The sequence below is a fragment of the Muntiacus reevesi genome, chromosome 3, assembly GCF_963930625.1.
Source record: "Muntiacus reevesi chromosome 3, mMunRee1.1, whole genome shotgun sequence".
Taxonomy (NCBI): domain Eukaryota; kingdom Metazoa; phylum Chordata; class Mammalia; order Artiodactyla; family Cervidae; genus Muntiacus; species Muntiacus reevesi.
The window spans coordinates 229476597-229486781 of record NC_089251.1 but is presented as its reverse complement, the minus strand read 5'-3'; the positions used below and the strand labels follow the sequence as shown (position 1 = coordinate 229486781).

The 10185-nt window shown below is 34.7% G+C and overlaps 1 protein-coding gene across 4 annotated transcripts in view; it reads right to left on the bottom strand.

Annotated features, from left to right (window-relative positions):
• Positions 1–8219: 8219 nt before the first annotated feature.
• GALNT13 (polypeptide N-acetylgalactosaminyltransferase 13) overlaps positions 8220–10185 on the bottom strand; it is a 603283-nt gene continuing 601317 nt past the window's right edge. For 3 of the 4 annotated variants that reach the window (XM_065927849.1, XM_065927850.1, XM_065927853.1), the window contains one exon: positions 8456–8584. Coding sequence is in view for 1 of the 4 variants with exons in the window: in XM_065927851.1 (XP_065783923.1) it covers positions 8444–8584 (141 nt within the window). In the remaining 3 variants the exon portion in view is untranslated. Of the gene's footprint in view, positions 8585–10185 lie in introns of all 4 variants that reach the window. The other variant, XM_065927851.1, reaches the window with a different exon arrangement.

Sequence of the window (10185 nt, the reverse complement as noted above, 5' to 3'; positions counted from 1 at the left end):
ATCAAGCTGAGAGATCAGGAGCTAAAAAAGCACAGGTGTCATTCATCTTTGTGAGGGCTATTTTCAGTTCTGACCTCAGTCATCTAGGCAGTGTTGATACCTGAGGTTCTGTTTATGTAAGTTATCACATGGTAGATGAGTATAACTTGCTACACCAAGTTCATGTGTCTCAGTGACAGAAAACTGTGAAACAGATTCTTGCATGTTTATCTAGGTTTTCATTGCTGTTGAGATTTGTCAGCAGAAATTCAGTCAACTATCTGCCAACTGCCAGCTCTTTCTGAGAGTGGAAACTGAGATTGGTAATTAATACCTCTGACATGTGGGGAAAAATCACCATTGTGTTGGAAAGGGTGAGATATTAGAGATATGAATAGTGTCTGAGGAGTAGTTACTGAGGAGGAGGCAGGAGAGTGCCATTGTTGAGCTTGCAATTTCATTTTGTTTCTGCCAGGTGCTAAAGAAAAGCAAAACATGGTGAGTTACAGAACTACTGAAAGCTAAGGTTAACATGGTTTGTACTTGAAAGACGACGTTTTTCTGTTGGACGAGAGTAACAGAAAGTAACATAGCAGATAGCAAATAGGTATAATGTGGAATCCCATCAGATTACAGAAAGCCAAGAAGAGCCTTTTTGGATTTAATATATAAAGTCTAGGCTATATTTACACTTATTGACAGTTGTATAAAAAGTATTGGAACTTCTGAATTCAAGGAAATACAGTATTTTAGGTGTTTTTTCTTAGAATAAAGTTATAAAAATAGATAATATTGGAGTCCTTCCTCTCTCCTTTCCTCCCTTCTTTCTTTTACCTTAGCAAATGATACTTTGTTATTTTCTCCCTTGATTCTGTGTGGCTAGGAAGGTAGGGTTGATCCTGGAAAATCACACTTCACTGTAGTGTGGGTAGCCTCCATCCTCCCCTCCAAACTCTGACAGACTGTCTTTCAGGACTCCAGCACAGGAGTCAAGGAATTGGGTATGATGCATCAGTTCAGTTCAGTCGCTCAGTCATGTCAGACTCTTTGCGACCCCGTGAACTGCAGCACGCAAGGCTTCCCTGTCTATCACCAACTCCCGGAGACTCCCCAAACCCATGTCCATTGAGTTGGTGATTCCATCCAACCATCTCATCCTCTGTCGTCCCCTTCTTCTCCTGCCCTCAATCTTTCCCAGCATTAGGGTCTTTTCAGATGAGTCAGTTCTTTGCATCAGGTGACCAAAGTATTGGAGTTTCAGCTTCAGCATCAGTCCTTCCAATGAACATCCAGGACTGATGTCCTTTAAGATGGACTGGTTGGATCTCCTTGCAGTCCAAGGGACTCTTGAAGAGTCTTCTCCAGCACCACAGTTCAAAAGCATCAATTCTTCAGTGCTCAGCTTTCTTTAGAGTCCAACTATCACATCCATACATGATTACTGGAAAAACCGTAGCCTTGACTAGACAAACCTTTGTTGGCAAAGTAGTTTCTGCTTTTTAATATGCTGTCTAGGTTGGTCATAACTTTCCTTCCAAGGAGTAAGTGTCTTTTAGTTCCATGGCTGCAGTCACCATCTGCAGTGATTTTGGAGCCCCCCAAAATAAAGTCAGCCACTGTTTCCCCATCTATTTGCTATGAAGTGATGGGGCCAGATGCCATGATGTTAGTTTTCTGAATGTTGAGCTTTAAGCTAACTTTTTCACTCTCCTCTTTGTTCTTCATCATGAGGCTCTTTAGTTCTTCTTCACTTTCTGCCATAAGGGTGGTGTCATCTGCATATCTGAGGTTATTGATATTTCTCCCTGCAATCTTGACTCTAGCTTGTGCTTCCTCCAGCTCAGCGTTTGTCATGATGTACTCTGCATATAAGTTAAGTAAGCAGGGTGACAATATACAGCTTTGACATACTAATTTTCCTATTTGGAACCAGTCTGTTGTTCCATGTCCAGTTCTAACAGTTGCTTCCTGATCTGCATACAGGTTTCTCAAGAGGCAGACTCTTTGCGACCCCGTGAACTGCAGCACGCAAGGCTTCCCTGTCTATCACCAACTCCCGGAGACTCCCCAAACCCATGTCCATTGAGTTGGTGATTCCATCCAACCATCTCATCCTCTGTCGTCCCCTTCTTCTCCTGCCCTCAATCTTTCCCAGCATTAGGGTCTTTTCAGATGAGTCAGTTCTTTGCATCAGGTGACCAAAGTATTGGAGTTTCAGCTTCAGCATCAGTCCTTCCAATGAACATCCAGGACTGATGTCCTTTAAGATGGACTGACACAGTTTATTGTGATCCACACAGTCAAAGGCTTTGGCATAGTCAATAAAGCAGGAATAGATGTTTTTCTGGAACTCATACTGAAAAAATAATTTTCATAATAGCAAGCATTTTAACTTTTCTGTTTCAAGTCATTTTTATAAAACAGAAAGATAACTAATTTTTAATAAAATTATAAATTAAAAAATCATGCATATTTTAATGTTTCTATTTTATATATTTTTGGTATCAGAATTTATTTGGGACTGCAATATTTTCTTACAGCCAAGAGATATCTATATTAGGCCTGTGCTATTTATTTAAATAATCTACAAAATGGAACATAAGCTTAAAATACTGAGATTATTTGTGTACTTTAAATGCTAACAAAACTTTTTTAAAAATAATACAATATATTGCAAAGGAAAACTAAATTGGTATATTTTAATTCTACAAAAATATATGAATGTTGAAAGTTATAGCAAAGGAACAAGTATATTATTAATGCTTACAGTATTTGAAATGTGTAATTCTTTTATTATTGAAATGTGTGATTCTTGATGCACAGCCTACTTTTATACATGTTAAAGAACTGTGTGGCAACCATATATCTAAAAGAGTTTTGAAATTATTTCTCTTTAGCTCTGGCTACACCTACTGAAAAAGCAAAAGCTCCAAAAAAATCATCAAGTCCTTTTTTCCCACTTGTGCTGTTTTTAGCTGAAAGTACAACTGAAGCAAAGCTTACATTCATTTTTACCCCAAATTAAAAGCATGAGGAACATCTCACTTTTTAACCATTATAGATATAGCCTTAGTCATCTAATTTCCCATCCTTTTTCATACATTAAAAACCTAATATTAAGTGATTTGTTCTACGTAGCTAAAAACATAAACAAAATGATAACTTTATATAATGATGAAATCAATATCATGGAAGTTGTTTTTATCTTAAAAGATAGTTAACAAGGAAGGTGTCCTGCATCACTAGTATTTCAGAAGGATTTTTTAAAAAACAAATACAATTAAAATTGCCTTTAGAATTTATTGAATAATATAAAGGAAAAGTTGAACACAAATTTATACAGACTATTTAAAACACATTGTTGGTGTTCATTGAGTAGCTTAAATTCATAATTACCTTATACCCAGTAGTAGTTTGGACAGTGTGTGTGTCACACCAGATGTGTTTGTGTGCTTTACAGAATATTAGCTGACCTTATCAATTCCATATTTTGACATATTGAGGAAAAATTGGAAAAAATGGTGGGTAGTGGTTGACTTCTGAAACATAGTTTTAACTGAATTTCTGCTGCCCAACTGATTGGAAATTTATTTAAGATTTGTAGATATCAGCTGTGCATAACGACAGATTGCAGATGATGATCCATCTATTAAGATCTTGAATTTCCTAAATTCTTCATATTTATTAAATCAGCATGCTTTATATCTTAAGAATGCATACAAATTTTGCCTCCTCTGATACTAGGTTTAGCATTTGTAAATAAGTTGCAAATAAATGGTTATGATCAGATCATCATTTCGCAAGTCATGAAAACAATGTAGGGGATAGCCAAAATGTTTAGTTTTTTGGCACCAGTCTGTACTATGTTCTTAGCCTCCCACTGAAAGATTTAAAAAAAAAAAAAAAAAGGTGAATTCTTTCCTGTTGTTTTTTGGTGTATTCTTTTCTCTTTTACTTTTCCCCTTTATTTATTGTTAGGTTATTTCTAAGCACCATGGCAAAATTGAAATTGTGGGTTGTGTTTACTACAGTCCACAGAGCTCCTACTGGGATGCTTATAAGTTTCTGGTGATTACACTGCAGTCTCTCAAGCTGTGTAACCTATAACCTACTCCAGTGGTTCCTCTAATAGATGGTCTAATTCTATATAAGCTGTAGGCCAATCTTACTTTTACCTTGAAATATAATTATAAGAAAAAATAGAAGTGAGGGGGGAGGATTCTTTTTTAGTTACTGTAGAAGAGGTTATTGTCCAATAATACTAGAATGTTCTGTAAAAATGCTGTTTCCTGTTAATCTCTTTATTTTTCCTGCAGGCCTATATTTGGCCTTTATTTATTGTTTGCAGAAGTATTTTACAGAACTAATCTTATTTAAGTATGAAAGGTAGTGTTTATGTATCTAAAGAATCAGTGTACTTATCACAAAATGTTTAACAAAGACATTTTTCTCATTATTGTGCCTTTTTTTTGAGTGCTTTTAAATTGAAGACAGTATTCTAGGTTATATTAACAATGATGAGCCCTACAACACTGCTTATAGCTATATCATCTTCGGACAAACCACATTTACACATCTGGGTCTCAGGCTTATTATCTATCAATGGTAAACTAAGAATAGATAATCTATAAAGTCCTTTCAAAGTTTCTGTAACTGTGTTTTGTTCATATACTTGCCCATAGAAAATAATTGCTCCTGTGAAATCATGAACATACATGTTTCTTAAGAGAATTATGGGAATTATGAGAGATTCTTAAGAGAATTATGTCTTCCCTCTAGAAATAAAAATCTATGCTTTCAAATGGCCATTGAACACAATAAAAAATACAAATTGTTTTATCTTAATAGAACAACTTATAGCAGTATGTTTATAAAATGTCATATTTCATTTCTATAAGGCAGGATATTTGTTCATAGAGAACAAAATGTAGTCCATACATGAGTATGAAGAAGGTTGAAAATTATATTTAGAGACAGTTATAGAAATCCTGTCTAAATTTATTACTAGACTTTAATACTTAAAATAATGTGCAAAAAATATGATACAATAGCACTTAGGAACCTTAACACACATTCTTCAATTCATTAATTCAGTAAATGTTTAAAGAATATTTACTATGTGCCAATAACTCTACCCAGGATATCACAGTGAAGAGGGATATCATCCATGAAGGACCTTAAGGGCCAATGTAAGAAGTTTGGTTGAAGAAACATGAAGTCATAGGGGGGTTGTGAGCAGAGAAGTGAAACAAATTTATGTTTAACAGAATGACTGGCTTTCATGGACTTCCCTGGTGCCTCAGCTGGTAAAGAATTCACCTGCAATGCAGTTCAATCCCTGAGTTCTATCCCTGGGATCCCTGGGTTGGGAAGATCCCCTCGAGGAGGGAAGGACTACCCAGTCCAGTATTCTGGCCTGGAGAATTCCATGAACTGTATAGTCCATGGGGTCGGAAAGAGTCAGGCATGACTGAGCAACTTTCACTTCACTATGACTGTTGTATTGAAAAAAGACTATTGGGACAAGGATTGGGAAATTCGGGAACAAAATTTATGCATACTGCAATTTTGAAGGTTAGAGTTAGTGATACAGTGGATATGGTGGCAATTCGTCGGTTATGTTTCAAGTACAAAATCAAGGAAATTTGCTGAATCAAAGTTGAGAGAGAAATAGAGGAGTCACAAGTGACTCTAGGTTTTTGATCTGAATATCTGGAAGCCTGGAAAGTGAAGTGAAAGTGTTAGTTGCTCAGTCGTGTCTGACTCTTTACAACTCCATGGACAGTAGCCTGCCAGGCTTCTCTGTGCACTTGAATCCTGGAGTTGACATTAACTTCAATGCACAAGACCTCAGATGAGGAAAATTAAAATAATTTGAAATATGTATTAGTCTATTTCCATAGACAAATAGTATATTAGATTAATGCACTGTGAATTCACTCCTGATTTTAATTTTCTGTATTGAATGCAATAAATATTTTTGAAAAGAAACTTTAATTAGTCATTGTTCTTTTGTGGTTTTGATATTTTATATGATTTTTTGTTTGTTAGATACTCCAGTAGCATGTGCTGCAACCATCTGAGGATTCTTTGAAATTTCTTCTTTGGCATTCAAGCTCAGGCTGTTTTCATATTTCCTGTATTTTTGCTAGGACCATAATGAACTTGCAGATACTTCAGATGCTTCTGAAGTATGTCAAATTCAGTTTCAGTGACATAGCTGTATTTTTGAAAACTTGTCATTGACTCTTTGCTAGATAACATATGCTTTTTGATTGACAAATCCATCATAAGGGAAACAAATTGTATAAGAGTCCTTGAGTGTTTAAGCTTTTTAAGTTTAAGTAGGAATGCTGTGCAGGGACATTTTATCATGTTTTAGTCAGGGCAAGAGGAAAACAAGAGAAGTTAAAATGGAAAATGTGATTGATCTCAGTTGACTTGTGAGGTCACTATCATATCAGTTTAAGTCAGTGTTTAGCTAGCGCTTAGGAGTCCCAACTTCCTTAGAAGTTTGCTGTAAAAAAAAAAAAAAAAAAAAAGTTTGCTGTAAGCAGTTGATTCACTCACCAGAAAAAAATGGCCCAACATTAAAATTTTGCTTATAATTTATAATTAAATAAATTTAAAGTTTGGTAGAACCAACACAATACTGTAAAGCAGTTGTCCTTCATTTAAAAATAAATAAATTTAAAAAATAAATTGAAAACTTAGCACAAATTTCACGGATTTTTCTTCCTTTTAGTATCTTCTTCTCATGTATTTTGAACACAAAGGGTCTTAAAGATGGGGAAAAAAGTTTAGATATTCCAAGATAAGGAATGTCTATATTTTAAAGAGTAAACCTGAAATGCTCTTGGTAAAATTCTTAGAATTTTAGCAGTTTAAAGTCAAAAGATAAGAAATGTTGGCTAAGAAAATCATACATGGTTTTACTAGCCTTTAGAAGCTGTACTCCTTGTCATTATAAAACAGTGCCTGTTTGTGTGTTTGTCTATGGGAGGGGGGCAGGTGGGGGGAGTGTTTGCCTGTAGTCAACCTGTTCAAACTGATTAATATTTCCTGTTAGAGCTTTTCAAGAAGTGATGAAAGTCAAAGATGTGACATCCTCTACTTTAAAGATCACTTCTTCTTTTTCCCCTACAAACCCCTACCCCAAATTTCTCTTAGCTGCTGAGTACATTTACAGTAAAAAAAAAAAAAAATACATATGTAGAGCAATAGATAAAAACATTTTATCTATTTATTTTTTCTTTATGGGCATTTTAAATGGTGTCAAATGGTGTCACAGATTTTTCTACTTTTTCTTATCTTCTACTTATGTATTTTGAACACAAAGTGTTTTAACATGGAAAAATAGCATGTGAAGGTAGGTTAATTATGATTGTGTTCCTTGAGACATAATTCATAGCATTTCAATTAAAAGTTTAATTGGTATATATTGAATTCATTCTCCCAGTGATTAAAACTTTCGATATTCTGGAAGAGCAATGAAATTCTGATATTAATGCATTATTTTTTAATATAAAATAAGTTGGTCTTAGTAACTTAACTAAAACCCTAAATGCCTAAGAATTAAATATTAAGGCTAATATTCTACCCTTTACCTACACTTCTCTGTAGCCTAGGAGACAAGTCACAGTGTCTGAAGAGAAAAAGAACTGTACAGTTTATGAGACTGAGTGGTTAAAGATTGAGTTTCCCACATCAATTCTGGGACCAAGCTGATTGTTAGACTTAGCCTGCCTTAGAAGTGATTGCAACCTAACAGAGTATCTTTTCAAATGTTTCAGTTGTTGCCTTTTAATTTCATTTTGCTCCCTAGCTGGTTTCTTCTGATTTCATGTACTTTAAATTGAATTTTCATATTCTCCTTCTCTTTTTTGTTTAAATTGTGACGTTTTAATAAGACCTTATGAGATGTCAATATCTAATTTTTTTCCTGGTACAAAATTTAGAGCTGATTTTTGTACGGCGAATTTTCATTGCTCAGAAATAATTCAATGTATGTACTTGATGTTGACAGAAATTCAGCATGTTTTCGTGAAGGTCCAGTGGAAACAGAGTTTATAAAATTTCATGATGAATTTACCTTGTAAGGCATTTACATTGTCTCTCTCGCCACATTATGATAAAAAAAAAAAATAAAAGTAACCCCACCCCCAACCTAATTCTGTGACATCATGGCAATTTTTTTTTTAAAGCAGACACAATTTGTTTTTCAAGTTGTTCTGATGTTTAATAACAGTTTGCTGTTATTTATTCTTTTTATGTGCTTTTTAATCAGATACAAATTTTAGTAGGGAAGTAAGCAAACATTCCTAAAAATGAATTATAAACAACTGTTTTAGAATACTAAAAGGATTTTTAAAACTTTCAATTCAACAAAGTTAATATTTTTCCCTAATTGAAATAATGGAAAAACATAAGTGTAGACACTTTCATGGCTTAGGGGAAATGGTCTTCAGGCCCCCAGAGTCATGTTCCTTAGCAGCCATTGTTGAGATCTGGTTCCACTACAGTCCTGCATGGTAGGCACCATTTTGTCTTCTTCAGAAGGTTCATCTAGACATTGATTACTGTTAACATGTCTCAAGGTGAGTCTCTGTAAAAGATAACCAATAATCAGTGCAACATGTTTTATCTTAAATTGCACTAGCTCATCAGATTAAATCTACTCTTTAAAATATCCTCTATGATTTTTTTTTTTGTATAAACATTGTGATGATGTTTGTAAAAGGAACTGTGCACAGGTGGTTCTGAGTTAATTATTGTACAACTTTCATTGTTATGATTTCATCATTGTCTAATACACCTTTATTTGCAGATGGTTAAAGAAATGGGCTGATATTTATCATGCACTGCCAAGAATTCAGACTCCTTTGCAAATAACCTATTTGTGAGTTCAGAGTTCAGTTGAAGAGTGCAAATATTAACAATCTTTTACAGAATCTTAGTTTTCTTAGGCATGTGTTATTTAGTACCATTTGGCAAACATGCAAAGAGATGTCACTGCTGGGACTCAAAACTTGAAGAGATGTTCCCATTTCAAAATACTGTATTAGCCATAGTATCTGTGATTGTGAGACATTCATTGTAGGAGAGTAATTATCATGGCAACAAAGATCTGTCTTACTTGATAGTGTGATCATCATATTTACCGTACCTTTTTAGGGATCTTAAATACCAACATCAAATAAATATGTGATGGACATATATTTTAAAATATTATATCTATATATTTTCATAATAATTATTAAGAAGCATCTTCTCAGTACCCAAATGCTAAAATGTAATTCCAATAATTTCATCATGTTAACCAGTCATTGCATCTCTTTTGAGTCCATATTTACATTTTGACATCATATTTTTGAGCTTTTCAGATAAACATTTTAAATACATATGACTTTACATATATAATAATTTATGCACTGATTATATACAATATCATATACTGTTCTGCTCAGTTGGTCTAGAACCATACTATATGAAAAACTTCCCGGCCAGAAGAGGTATGTTTGAATATGGAAGGTGATTTGGAAATATATCTTGAAAAAAACATGCCGTATACTTTTGTTGCAAATTACCAAAATTAAAGGGAGGCAAATACTTTTTTTTTGGGGGGGGGTGGACTCTTGATCGTCTTTGCTAGTGGTGCTAGTGGTAAACTGGTAAAGTGTCAGTGCAGGAGACATAAGAGACGTGGATTCAATCCCTGCGTCAGGAAGATCCTCTTGAAGAGGGAGTGGCAGCCCACTCCAGTATTCTTGTCCTGAGCATTCCATGGACAGAGGAGCCTGGTAGGCTACAGTCCATAGGGTCACATAGTCAGACACGACTGAAGCAACTTAGTCCGGGCTCTTGATATTATATTGAAAGTTGGAAGATAAAAAATGCAGGGGGTATGCGCACACAGACAAAAGTGGGAGAGGAACACTGCCTAGACAGTTACAGTTTGTTTTGGATTAGGGCTACAAACACCCTGGACTGCACTGTCCTGAGAAAAGATAGAATGGAAAATAAGCTTGTGGTAAAGCATGCTTAATAGACAACAAGCAGGAAATTAAAAGAGCAAGGCTATTAGATGTGAAGAAGATTTGAAAACTTTGGCCTTTGTTGTTGCTCTTTTCAATACATGAAGGCCAGTTATACTGAAAAACAGACAAAAGAAGAAATGGCCAAAGATAGGCAAGAAGATAGCTGATT